Genomic DNA, 12944 nt, shown 5'->3' with positions numbered 1-12944 from the left:
TCACCACGGCTTCAGCAGTGCCATCCTCCACTAGGAGCCTGGGAGAAGGAGAGGCCACAGAGGAAAAAACCCCCACGGCGGACCCGGGTGGCCCACACATACCTCCCTCTTCACCACTTCCCATCTTAACTCACTGGACTTTAATTTACTCATGCCTAAATACTTATGAAGTGATTCAGGCCAACAGACAAAATCATGCAACAGACAAATGGTGCAACCAGTGCCCACCTGGTGCTCTCACCTGATGCTGGCCTGGCTTACACACGTCTGTGTGGGGCAAGTGGAACCCTGGCGAGTACACCTCCCCTGGGATGAAGAGAGGGGTTGGAAAGACCCTGTGAGTGCCCCCACATCCCTTGGGCACCCAGCGCCCAGCTCAGCCTATCCCCTCACGTACCTGGGGGCAGAGACTAGTACAGTGAGCACACAGCCACAGGAGCTGAAGGCTGAAGACAGAAACAATATGGCAAGAAGCCCTGGCCTGGAACGGGGCCCGGCCCCCCTGCAGAAGTTCAGCCAGGAAGATGTGGGGCAGTGGAGCACTAGAGAGAGACACAGACGTCAAGGAGCAGCCAGGAGGGTTCTGGGAGTGCACGTTGTCTGGAAGGACTGAGCAGGTACAGGGATGGGGACAGGAGGGGGTTCTGTGCTCTACCAGGAGCCTTATGGCTCATTCTGGATCCTGACCTCAGACCAGTGATTTCTCAAGCTCGAACCCAGATGATAACCAAGAAAGTTATTTGCATCTTAGACAGAAAAGCCTTCAAGAGCCTAGAAACACTAAATCTCTCTGGGTAAAATAATAAGCATTAGGCAGGCATTCTTATCTGGGGCAGAGGAAGTCCTCTGACTTCACATGTTCTCCTTGTGGTACAGAACACTAGTTATGGCAAAAACCCCAGAGCTGGAACCACATGTTGGGTGCAGATGCAAGGCTGTGTAGTCTGGGGGTCAGGGCCCAGGGCACTGACCTGATTGTGGTCTCTGGGGGAAAACTCAGGACCTGCAGGTAAGTGGATGGCCGGAAACAACAGTAAATATTGTGAGATCTGCAAGTGCAGCAGGCAGGGTGAAGAGGAAAGAAGTCAATTTGAGGTAGAAGCTGGCACCGGATCATAGGCTTAGACACAACCTCCCCAACCCACAATGCCCCAGCCCCAGAGGGATACTCCCTGGCCTGAGCAGAGGGAGGAACGAGGGAAGGACTAGTCTGGAGCATCTCATGAGGGTAGAGGGCAGGGGAGTAATATCAAAGAGAAGGTGTGGCAGCATGGCAGCATGGTCTGGGGGGGCATTTCAGAGATCCCCAGCAGTAGGGAGGAGGAGCAAAGCAGCCTCACAGATCTTCACCTGGAAATCTTCTTCTCCAGCTGGTTGAAGTAGACTCGGGCACCTGGAAGGAGGCCTAGTGGGGGAGGCAAGTGTGGGTCTTTGATATAGATGTCCAAGTGCGGGCGGGACTGGCAGTCAGCAGCCTCCACGGCTACAGTCAGCTTCACACACCCTCTGGAGGCCCGAGCACCACCTGCAGCAGCCAAGGGAAGGGTCAGGGGCATCTGCCTAGACCACAGAGTCTACTCTACTCTACTTCACACTTTCCCACCAGAGGAGGCATTACCAGGCTTCGTCCAGAAAGGGGCCGGAAATGGCTCACACAGGGTCCGTGACAAAATCTCAGCTGAGAAAGACACCAGGGACTCGGTGAAGCTGTAGGGTCACAGAAATACAGTGAAAACGGAGGCATTAGAAAGCAGAGATTGGAGAGAGGTCTGAAGACAAAAGGAGGAGCCCAAGTCTCTGCTAGAACATCATTTACAGGGTCCTAAAAAAAACCCTGAGCCGTGTCAAGTCACACACTTAAGGTAACAGGGCAGGTACCTCTCCACTTTGGCTCAGGTCATGATCTCAGGGTCCTGGGACTGGGCCCCAACTGGAGTCTGCTTCTCCCTCTCCCTCTGTCCCCCACCTCCCCCTGGTGGTGGGCATGCGTGTGTTCTCTCTCTCTCAAATAAATGAAATGTCTTAAAAAGAAGACAAAATTAACAGGCCTTATGGGAAAAACAGCTTATCACTCAAAACCTACACAACACTGTGAGCAGAGGCCTTACCAGAAGTACCCCAGACGTCAAATGTGCCATATGCCTGTGTAACTAACAGGTGGCCCATCACTGGCGGCTTCACATGCTGGCATTCATGCCCACTCCTTCAAATTAGGGGTCCTTGAGAACACTTTCTACTAGTGACCAGTTTTATAAAAACTTCATGAACAATCCAGTAAGGCTTTTTTGCTTTTTGAAAACACGGGGAAAATCTGTGGCTTCCTCTGCACTGGCAGCTGCCCCAAGACAACAGTTGTTCCTTGAGGCCAGGAGCACTTCCACTAATAAGGAAGGTCCTGCCCTATAGGAGTTTAGCTTTGTTCTTTTTTTTAATGGTTTGGTGTTTGTGTGTGTGTGTGTGTGTGTGTCTGTTTTTGTTTTGTTTTGAAGATTTATTTATTCATGAGAGACAGAGAGAGGCAGAGACACAGGCAGAGGGAGAAGCAGGCTCCATGCAGGGACCCCAATGTGGGACTCGATCCCTGGACTCCAGGATCACACCCTGGGCCAAAGGCAGGCGCCAACCTGCTGAGCCACCCAGGGATTCCCATGTCTGTGTTTTTTAATATTTCCTTTCATTGCTCTAACTTTTCCCTAGTTGTGAGAAAGCTTGCTTGTGATCTTCTGAAAAATAGTAATGTACAAGGGAAAACTCAGGCATGAAACACACCTTCCATCTCAGGGGGACAGCATTCTCTGGGAGCTAAATACTGTTACAGTAACACATGCTAGGGCAGAGGACAGGCTGTTCAGCAAGTCAGCAGGCAGGAAGAGCAAGGGGCCACATGAGCCGGAGAAGCTGGTGGACATTTACTTGCCACTGAGCAGGTCGTCCAGTGGGGTCTTAGGCAGGGCCTTGCTGCTCTCCAGTGCAGCTGGGAAGTCCTGGCCATTCTCAACCTCCAGAGTCCAGTCGTCCTGGACAGTGAGGCAGGACGCATAGCCTGCCAGCTCCAGAGGGCGGTGGGGTGTGCATGACGGTCCACCCTCCTCGAACAACAGTGGGGTCTGTCAGCAAGAAGACAACTCTCTGAGTGTGTCCTGCTCCAGAGGCAGGTTTGCAAAATACTACGACGCAATTTTGCTTCCTTCCCAGAGCCTGGTGAGGAAGTGGTCTAGATTCAGACAGGCTTTCCAATTGATCTAAATCCACCCTTCTTCTAGGAAACCTGGTAGATATAGTAACCAGGCACTGCCACGCCCTCTCCAGACCGTCACAGGCCAAAAAAGCTTTCTGGGGAAGGGTGAATGAAGAACCAAATGGGGCACTCACAGGAGGGCCAGGACCCACGAGCCGGTACACTTGACCTGGGTGCAGGAACTCAAACCAGCGTACTGAGCAGCCGCGGAAGACTAAGAGAACCTGGGAGGAAGCAAGGGAGGCAGGCAGGTGCTGAGGCCCCAGACAGGAGCCAGGCGCACAGGATGTCAGGCCCTGGGTCCCTACAGTCCCAGTTTACCTTCTGATCCTTGTTCCCATCTCCTTGGGGTTCAGGTGGGCCCCATGCAGTCCCTTCCTTCCTCTGGGTGCCCCCAAGCCAGCTCCCCGAAACGTAGAAACTGAGGATGGGCTTGGGCACCTCTGGGCTAGCTCCTGGGGGGAGACAAAGATTCCTCTTCATCAGTGCCTCCTTGCGGGACAGCAAAAACAGCCGGCTCTGTTCTATGTGGGAACCCTCTGGGTGGGTGGGCTCTGCCTGAGTGAGGGAGGTGGCTGAGTGAATCAAGGGTCTGGGCACAGGCAGGATCAGGGCATCCGCCAGGAAGAACTGGATATAGACTCTGTTGAGAGACAAAGAGTAGGTTTCTTAGCAATGCACACAGGTGTCACGGGCCCCAGCACTCCACCACCTGCACCAGGTCTGCTCCTTCCCTTCAGACCTTCAGGGTGTGGCCACTATCCCAGGGGCCCAACCTGGCCTGCTGCTTCTGGATGAAGCCTGTTATGTTCAGCTCCTTATAGGAAGGAAAGTTGCTTCTGACATTCCTTTCTATGACCAACTGGAACTTCTCTGTCCGCACCAAGCAGCCTAGAGAAAGAAAGTTTTCTATTTTGACAAGAGGAGGCGACTGTGGGATGAGCAGTGAAGTGGACCACCCTGCATGTCTCACTGCCCATCCGAGGCCTGAGCTGCTCCCCTAACACAACACGACAGCCCAGACCTGACCCCCACCTCAGAGGGATGGTATCTCCAAGGGGGAAACTGTCCCAGCCACACGTCCAATGCTGCCCCTGGCCTCCTGGGCTACAATGCCTCAGTTCTATTTTCTCATAAATCCCAAAATGCCTCGACCTAAGAAACTGTCCCTGTCCATATATCTCAGTGAGTCCAAACTAAGAAGTGTCTCCTGATGTGCACGTCAGAGGCTATGGTGGGAGAATGAACCTTCGGATTGGTGTTCTGGCTGGAAAAACCCCTGCTCCTTTTCTCTGCCAATACTAGCGTCTCAGACTTGTCCCCAAGCTCAAGGATCAACACGTGCCACTCAGCATCTCAAGAAAACCTCAACAGGTACCTCCTCTCCCCAGCCCTACTGTTCTGAGACACCACCACCCCCAACTCCACACCTATGAACCGGGAGTCAGTGATGGGCTGAGAGTGCGTGGCCAGGATCAGGCAGGGGAGGGAACCAGTCTTGTCCCGAAGCTGCAGACAGCCTTTATGAGACGAAGCTGCCAAAACCCCAATTAAAATCTGTAGGGAGATACAGGACAAGATATCGGGTATTTGTTCAACAAATACTCAGCAGCTACTCTGCACCAGATGCTATGTTAAATGCTAGCTACAGAACGAACAAAAAAGATGTTGTCTCTGACCTCAAAGGACTCACATGGGTATGAAAAAAAATACCCAAGCATTCGCACATTCAGTAGCAGGGGTGAGGTTAGAAGCAAGAGACCATGCAGGACCTCACAGGGCACAGTAAAGACTTTGCATTTTACCTTACGTGCTCTGAGAGAAACCAGCAAAGGATTTAAGGCAGCTTTGTAAGCCCAGTGAGGTTGGACCCCCTCCCTGTCTGCCGCAGGGAGAACAGATGGGGTGGGCGAGAAGAGACAGAGCCATCTAATAGAAGCCTGGTGCCGCCAAAGTGATGAGGAAGATCATGGGAGGGCAATGAAGGTAGCCTAAAGTGCAAGTCCTGAGCACCGGGCGCCCCACCTACCTGGGCTGGGTGGAAGGTGGCGGGTAGCAGAGAGAGCCAGGACCAAGACACACGCTGGTTGAGCTGAGAACTGGTCAGATGGGAAGCCTCCGGGAGGGGCAGGAGGGTCTTGGGGTCAAAGGCAGCCCAGGCCCTGCACCGCCCTTCCTCTTTCAGGGTGGTCAGAGTGGGGAAAGAACATGGGGTCTGCAGCCGCGTGTACTGTTGGGACGGAAGAGAAACCAGATAGTGCGGCCAAGTGTCCCTCAGGGCATCAGCTCCGCCACCCATCTCTTCCACACATGCTCGTACCTTCTGCAGGGGACAGTGATGCGGCTCTTCGAGGATCTCCTTGTGTGCATTCCGACGGGTACTGCCCGGTGGAGTCAGAACATCCAAGACAGGAGCCAGGAGTTGCAGCCCCGGGCTGGGGTTCCCGGGAGAGGAGTGCTGCAGGAGCTGGTGGTGTCTCAGCATGTGGGGACACAGCCTGGGCCAGGAAGAGAAGCAGTCACATGCCCCAGAGGGGTGTGCCCCTTCCAGGATCCTGCTCCCCTGGCCCTGAACCCCTCCAGCCCCCCGACTCCGAACCCTGCCCTCCTCACTTGGAGGCCAGCTCCTCCAACGCCTTGGTAGCCCACAGGTACAGCGGAAGGCCTAACTGACGTTCCCACACCAGCTGCTCATACAAGGAGGCTCCCTGAGCCTGATAGAAAGACTGAGTCTCAGGCTTCTGACAAGAAAAGCCTCGAAGTAGAATGGCGCCATGGAGGCAGGGGGCGAGCACAGGCCTTCTCGTCCCTCCACCCACTGATTGCAGGAGGTGAACATCCTGGAGCTGAAGAAAAGCAGAAAAAATGAAAATGCAGAGGTGAAACTGTCAACTCAATGATCACTGGAGAGTTGCCTGTAGTTCCCTACTGCCTGGCGCCAAGAGAAACCTTTTCTCACATACTGGCCATTTCCTTCCATCTCCTGTACTCCACTTTCTGTCCGGCACAACCCACAACCCCCATGAGAAGCCTTCACCCTGCCCCCCACGAGCCCCGCCCAGTTTTCCTATGGGCCAGGCGGCTCTTGGCTGGTGTGGGAGAGCCACCAGGGACTCAGCTCTAGCATCTCCCCCTCTAGTTCCAAGGCCCTTCCTTTAAAGATGTTCCCAGGACCCAGACTCTACTCCTTCCTGATCTGAGCTCCCATCCAAATCACTCCTGGTATTAAGTATGCAATCCCCACCATCCAACAACACGTAAATCTTTTTACATTTTTGCTGTAGAAGTTCCTAACCTGCTGCTGCAAAACATAGCAGCCTGTGAAGGTCAGAGAAACTGTTGAGAGAACCTGTCACCAGGCCTGACCCCTCACCTACCTCCAGGGAGACACCCGGCCGTACCACCTTCCTGAGGCTGTGGAACTGCTGGTAGGCGAGGCAGAGCGCCAGCTGCCCGTCCACCTCATAGAGCCCGGCTGGCTGACTTAGCACACTAGTGACCTTTCCCTGCAAAGAGGCCAAAGGTCCAGTTGATCCCTCTTTCTTTCCTCTCTGGAGACCCGAATTTCCAGCCCCCCATCCTCATCCCTGAACTCTCAGATCTCTCCTTTTTGCTCACCGTGTAGGATAAGAGTGTTGAGTTCCGGACAAGAGCTGTTTCCCTGTCCCCGTCTTGGGAGCTACTGGGCATGGGGAGTGGCGCAGGGTCAGCCTCCAAGAGGGGACCATCCAGCTCCAGTTCCAGCTCTCGCACACATTCTGGTTTCAGCGGCAGCAGATGGGAGGAGGGACTGGTCGTCCAAACACGGTAACAGTGCCCACGGATCCTGACTACTCGCAGCGCTGTCAGCACATAGGACCTACCAGGCCAAAGGGCTCGGTGCCACACCAGCTGGGCAGGGATCTGGCTTGTGCAGGGGCAGGCAACACGGCACATGAGACGCTTCCCACGACACTGCCCCTCTGCCAGAGTCTCTTCCCATCATGATCTGACCTCAATCACCTGCTCCTCATGAGTTCTGCCTGTCTGCCAATTAAATATTAACCTTCTGGATCTGCTTCCTCTCAGAGGAGATACCAAATATTTCCTAATTCCTCCCTCATGATGTGAACCAGCCCTAAAACTTCCTCCAAGATACAGAAACATTCCACCCCAAACTCATGGCTTTTCCATTTTCCCATCCTACCCCATAACACACAAACTACTTTGGTTTGTTTAATCATACGTATGGGGTACCACAAGCTCAGTACTGGGACAGCCATGAAGGGAAATACAAGAGACTGGTCGCTCCATCACAACGTATCTCAACCCTCTGGGGAACAGAGACACACACTTAAGTAACATCGAGGAACCATATACGATCTACTATCAGAAACAACACACATTCAGCAAAGTCTTGGGGAAAGACCAAGAAAGTCAGGATGGGTAGAAATGAGTGGGAAGGCCTAGTGAAGGAAGCGGGATCTGCATAGGGCCCTAAAGAGTATCTCTGGTTTGTCAAAGTGGAGAAGACAGAGAAGGGTGATTCAAGCAGGAGGCAGCAACATAAAAGTGCCCAGAACTCAGGATGAGCAAGGCAGTGAGAACATCAGCCAGGATGGAAAAGGAACTTTCCTGGGAGCTGCATGACACAAGATGGAAGCCAAGAGGAGAGAGAAAATGCCTAGCAGTGACCTGCTGGAGACTTCATTTTAAAGGAAAACACAGGGATCCCTGGGTGGCACAGTGGTTTGGTGCCTGCCTTTGGCCCAGGGCGCGATCCTGGAGACCCGGGATCGAATCCCATGTCAGGCTCCCGGTGCATGGAGCCTGCTTCTCCCCCTGCCTATGTCTCTGCCTCTCTCTCTCTCTCTCTCTCTCTCTCTCTCTGTGTGTGTGACTATCATAAATAAATAAATAAATAAAAATAAAGGAAAACACAAACTGTCAAAGTAGGGATATAAAATAAGCCTGGGACAGGCAGGGTATCATGTGGATTGCAAAAGGTGGTTGCTGAGGAAATGCAAGCAGAAGGGCAAGAAACAGCATCCCCAAATGGAATAACCTTCCAGGGCGCGCTCCTCCCACAGGCCCAACACAGCACACTGCCATTCGCAGGGCTTCAGAACCTGTTGCCAACTCAGGACACCCAAACCTCACAGACCTCCGTTTCTACCCTAGAACCAGGGGTACTGCCAATCAGACCTCAGGCATCACACCTGGGCACGGGTGTTGCTGGGACCTGATGCAGGCTTACTGCTTATGCAGAACCAGTGGTTACCAGTGGTCTCACTCAGCAAGCCAGCAAGTGCATACTGGTGCCTCTGCTCTTATCCCACTGCCCTCTGCACACTATGCTTTCTTGCACCAGGACGGCCAACATCGTAGCCCCTTGTCCTATATTCAGACCCCAGGGCCCTTCCCTTCCTGTCTGAATGCCAGGATCTGAATGCCGACCCCGAGCTCTGCTCTCCTGGGCACCTTCACTCCTCTTTGAACACAAAAGCCCTACCCGAGGAAATCAGACCCATGTCACCCCAGCACCAGACCCTTCCCAGTGGGGCCATGGTCACTGTTCAGCAGCCTCTCATCCCTGACTGCCTTGCACAGCAGTTACCCTGAACCTCTTCTCTTTTCAGAGTCAAGTCCTTCATCTGCAAGAGATGATGATCTCAGCTCCTCCATCACAGAAGAGATTCCCTGGGGTCATCCAGGGTGACAGTATGTCTCCAATATGTCTGCAGCAGCCTATGAACACAGCAAGATCACTCCGCCCCTGAGCCACTTCCACCCTCAGCAGCATTGCCAGCGGGCTCTAGGAGACTTGAAACAGTCTAACGTACAGAAAATACAGAAGCTCCTCTATTGGCCAGGAGGAAGAGAAACAAGACCAGAAATTGGAGCAGGCCCTAAGCATTTTTTAATTTTAGCATTTTCAGTTATTTTACCTGCTAATCACTGTCACTCAAGCTTTTGACACATCCAGACACAGAATTCTAGCAGCGCTAATAAATCTGAGTTCCCTTTTTTGTTATGTACATAAGAACCCTTTTACTCTTTGTCTTCAACTCTTTTAAAACATTATTCAGATAATTACGTAAGTTATAAAACAATAGTGTAAAAATTAACAATTCTAAGAGTGACTAATAAAAGCACCTAGTTTTTAGAAAGTACACGTAGCCAAAAAAAAGTACACATACTCAAAAGTCTTAAAGGTGCTAAGATGAATAATTTTCTTGCATCCTGCTAATAAGGGGAAAAACAAGTGATTCTGACAGATTCTGAAACAGTCACACACAATATGAAAGTTGTCTAGTCAAATGAGGTGCACAGCAGAAAAATGTGCTCCCTACTTCATGTGTGTGGGAGCAACGCTACCTGGACCCCCTCAACAGCACTGTCCTCCCCGCCACCCAGGAAGTGGCTCCCCTCCCCCAAGCTGCACTCTTTGCCTGTGAGGCCTTTGCTCTGATGATCCCCCTTCCAGCTAAAAGTCCTGACACCACCTCCAGAACCCTGCACTCACCCCAATCCTCACCTGCACGACAATGGACACGTGGCTGCCAGCTGGGGAGGACCCACCAAGAGACAAGACAAAGTGAGCTTTCTTCTGACTCCTCACCAGAGCGCTCACTCGAATCAGCTTCCCAGCCAGGTTTGGCTGCACACCTCTGAGCTTGCCTCTAGAGAAGGAAGAAAGATTAAGACAGAAGGCCCATTTTTTATTTCCCTTTTTCCCACAGATGCCTGCCCTTCTGCTGTAAATAACCTAGTAGTCATCTAAAATTAAAATCTCAGGGATCCCTGGGTGGCGCAGCGGTTTAGCGCCTGCCTTTGGCCCAGGGCGCGATCTTGGAGACCCGGGATCGAATCCCAAGTCGGGCTCCCGGTGCATGGAGCCTGCTTCTCCCTCTGCCTATGTCTCTGCCTCTCTCTCTGTGACTATCATAAATAAATAAAAAATTTAAAAAAATTAAATTAAAATCTCCCTAGCCCAAGATGCCTGGGTAGCTCAGTGGTTGAGTGTGTGCTTTTGGCTCAGGGCATGATCCCAGGGTCCTGGGATTGAGTCCCGCATTGGGCTCCTCCAGGGGAGCCTGCTGTTCTCTCTTCATCTGCCTCTGCCTCTCTCTCTCATGAATAAATAAAACCTTTAAAAAAATAAAATCAAGTCAAATAAATAAAATAAAATCTCCCTGGCCCAAAGCTATTACTGTGAAGACGTCCTGCTAACTCGTCCTGACCTTGGATAAGGCAAACGTCCCTTGAAGACTCGGCACTCAACATCTGGGAGAGGCCCTCTGGTTCCCTTTGGCTCAGGTGGGAACACTCTACCAGTATGGCTCTCAGGACCTTTCCCGCCTTCCTCCCAGTCTCACAGCCCTCTAGCCTCCCTGAGAGAGTGAGGGAAGGAAGGGTTACCTGTGCCTGAGCAAGCGGGAAGCAGTCTCTGGGTAGAGAACAGGGAGCGGGGTGAGAGGGCCAGGGCTGGTGTTGGAGGGGCACACTGGTACCGGAGCACTCAGGAGCTCTAAGTGTCCTTCCCCTGAAGAACTCCACCTGGCAGGAGGGAGGTAACTCCAACTGGGGAACAGAAACAGACGACCCAACCAAGACAGGTCCAGATCTATGAGCTAGAAAAGACCAAGAGCAACAGTTAACCAGGACCCTAGCATCCCACCCACACTCTGCTACCTTTCTCCTCTCAGAGAATTAATGGCCTCGCTCCCTAGACACCATCCTTGTGAGGCTTGGAGACACATGACCCTCGCCCTCCTACTCACCTCACAGTTCAAGACACCAGTGTTATCTTTTACATAGAGGTCTCCTTTCCTGCACTCCTGCTCCAAGTCCCCCGACAGGTCTGTCAGTGTCCCTAAGAGTATCAGCCGCTCCCGTGGGAGGGGGGTTCCACTCGGCCCAGCCTCTTGGGTCCAGGCCTGGTACGCACTGCTGCTCCAGGACAGGTGGCTACAGCATGGGAGGTTCTGGTGGGTCTTGAGGTCCTGCACTGAGACAAAGCTGTAGAGGGAAGGAAACAGAGGTCCTGCAAAGCCGCATCCAAGTCTAGGAATTACCCACAACCCCAATGATTTCCCCAAGCTCCCAAGGAAAGATAAAAGAAAATAGAGGAGCTTAAAGGGCAGGAGCCTCAGGGCTGAGAGCCTAAGACATGAGGATGAGGTCTGGGCCCGAGGACAGGGGGGTGTCCTAAGGCAAGGTCCAATGCCACTCTGAACAACACATGGCAAAGAAAGGGCCTAGACAAAGGAAGAGGTGCACCAGCAGTCTGAGGGGATAAGCAGCCTCTGGGGAGAACGCCGGACCACACACAGCATCCCTGAAAGCATCTCGGCTCTCCACTGCATGGAGAACCCTGACAGGGCCGCTAGGGCATGTGCCTGCTGGCCAGACCTCAGCAACCCCAGCCAGGTGTCCTCCCTCATCTGGGATATCACAGAACCTGAGACCAGCGGGGAAGCAGAGACTCAGCAGGAGTCAGTATCAAGAGCTCCCAAATCTCAAAAGATGCTTGAGATCGGCCATTCTCCAGGCAAGGTTCGCAACACTGCTCATTGCCACCCATGGCAAAGTGAGGCACCAAGAATGTGCTAAGTAATGGTGAGTTTCTCAAGGTTGTGACGGATGCACATCTGTCATCCCACTCTCCCACACACTTGCCTTCTCATGATCATCTGAACAGAAGAGAAAGGATAAAGGTACGAACCGTCACAACTTACCCTCCTCCTTATACTCATGAACATCACCCCCGTGGGAGTACAAACAGCTGGGAACGCTGTCCTGGGTGGCCCACTCCCCTTCCACATCTGCTTCATTCTTTCCCAAAAGGCTTTGGAGAATATAAAAGGCAAAGATGGAGACTAGCACGTGTTGAGTACTAGTCTATGCACATACTATAACGGGTCCATTCACGCTCAGGAATGCACTGCAGCTTCACCAAAAACCCCGGTTATCACCACCAATGAAGAAACTTCAAGAGGTCAGGTACACTATGGTGTGGGTGGCAAAGCCAGGGGTGTCTCACTCAAAAGTCCAGGTTCTTCCCCTGTGTTTCTCTACTTCTCTAAAGGCCCAGGACAGGCAGCTGGAGAGAGCGGTCTCTTTCCCCTAGGAACCTTCAGGACAGAAAACAGGATGGGGTCACTTTTCCCCGATTCTTCAGGGTCTAGGTAAGGAAACTGAAAGTGAGAACCCCAGATCCTTGCATTGTCACTGCTCTCCAGCTTGCAATGCTTACCACACTACCTGGCACACGGCAGGCACTCCACAAAGGAGAAGAGAAACACAGATAAATAAAATCTTTAACCCTGTCAAGTAATTCCTATTTTATCCTTGCCCACCATTCCTTACGGATTCCTCACTTCTACACAAACATAAAAATATATTTTACACTTATCAAGAATAAGAAACTTTAAAGAGTTCCCAAATTTCCTAACCGTTCCTGACTTACCACTTTTTCATTATTCAATTTTTTTAAGATTTTATTTATCTACTTGAGAGATAGCACGAGAGCACACAAGCAGCGGGGAGTGTGGCAGGCAGAGGGAGAGAGAGAAGCAGACTCCATACCAAGCAGGTAGCCTATTGTGGGGCTTGATCCCAGGACCTTGGGATCATGACGAGCAGATGCTTGCTTCATGGACTGAGCCACCCAGGTGCCCCTCCACTATTCTGGTAATGCCAGAATCTTGAGAAATTTGGATCT

General features: G+C 52.2%; 1 protein-coding gene across 3 annotated transcripts in view; it reads right to left on the bottom strand.

Annotated features, from left to right (window-relative positions):
• Window positions 1-12944, bottom strand: part of CTC1 (CST telomere replication complex component 1) — a 21668-nt gene that overhangs the window by 996 nt on the left and 7728 nt on the right. For all 3 annotated transcript variants that reach the window (XM_077892705.1, XM_077892706.1, XM_077892707.1), the window contains 19 exons: window positions 11002-11239; window positions 10640-10851; window positions 9756-9900; window positions 6857-7141; window positions 6616-6744; window positions 5852-6084; window positions 5559-5736; window positions 5268-5468; window positions 4669-4795; window positions 4015-4129; window positions 3560-3881; window positions 3373-3462; window positions 2914-3107; window positions 1619-1707; window positions 1351-1525; window positions 972-1049; window positions 398-542; window positions 242-306; window positions 1-38 (listed from right to left, as the gene is read on the bottom strand). The exon at window positions 1-38 is cut by the window's left edge and continues 128 nt beyond it. In XM_077892705.1, coding sequence (XP_077748831.1) covers window positions 1-38; window positions 242-306; window positions 398-542; window positions 972-1049; window positions 1351-1525; window positions 1619-1707; window positions 2914-3107; window positions 3373-3462; window positions 3560-3881; window positions 4015-4129; window positions 4669-4795; window positions 5268-5468; window positions 5559-5736; window positions 5852-6084; window positions 6616-6744; window positions 6857-7141; window positions 9756-9900; window positions 10640-10851; window positions 11002-11239 — 3059 coding nt within the window. The remainder of the gene's footprint in view (window positions 39-241; window positions 307-397; window positions 543-971; window positions 1050-1350; window positions 1526-1618; window positions 1708-2913; window positions 3108-3372; window positions 3463-3559; window positions 3882-4014; window positions 4130-4668; window positions 4796-5267; window positions 5469-5558; window positions 5737-5851; window positions 6085-6615; window positions 6745-6856; window positions 7142-9755; window positions 9901-10639; window positions 10852-11001; window positions 11240-12944) is intronic.

Source organism: Canis aureus, chromosome 3 (assembly GCF_053574225.1).
Source record: "Canis aureus isolate CA01 chromosome 3, VMU_Caureus_v.1.0, whole genome shotgun sequence".
In the NCBI taxonomy this organism is placed as follows: domain Eukaryota; kingdom Metazoa; phylum Chordata; class Mammalia; order Carnivora; family Canidae; genus Canis; species Canis aureus.
Note: the sequence above shows the minus strand (reverse complement) of the source record. Positions and strands in the feature narration are given on the sequence as shown.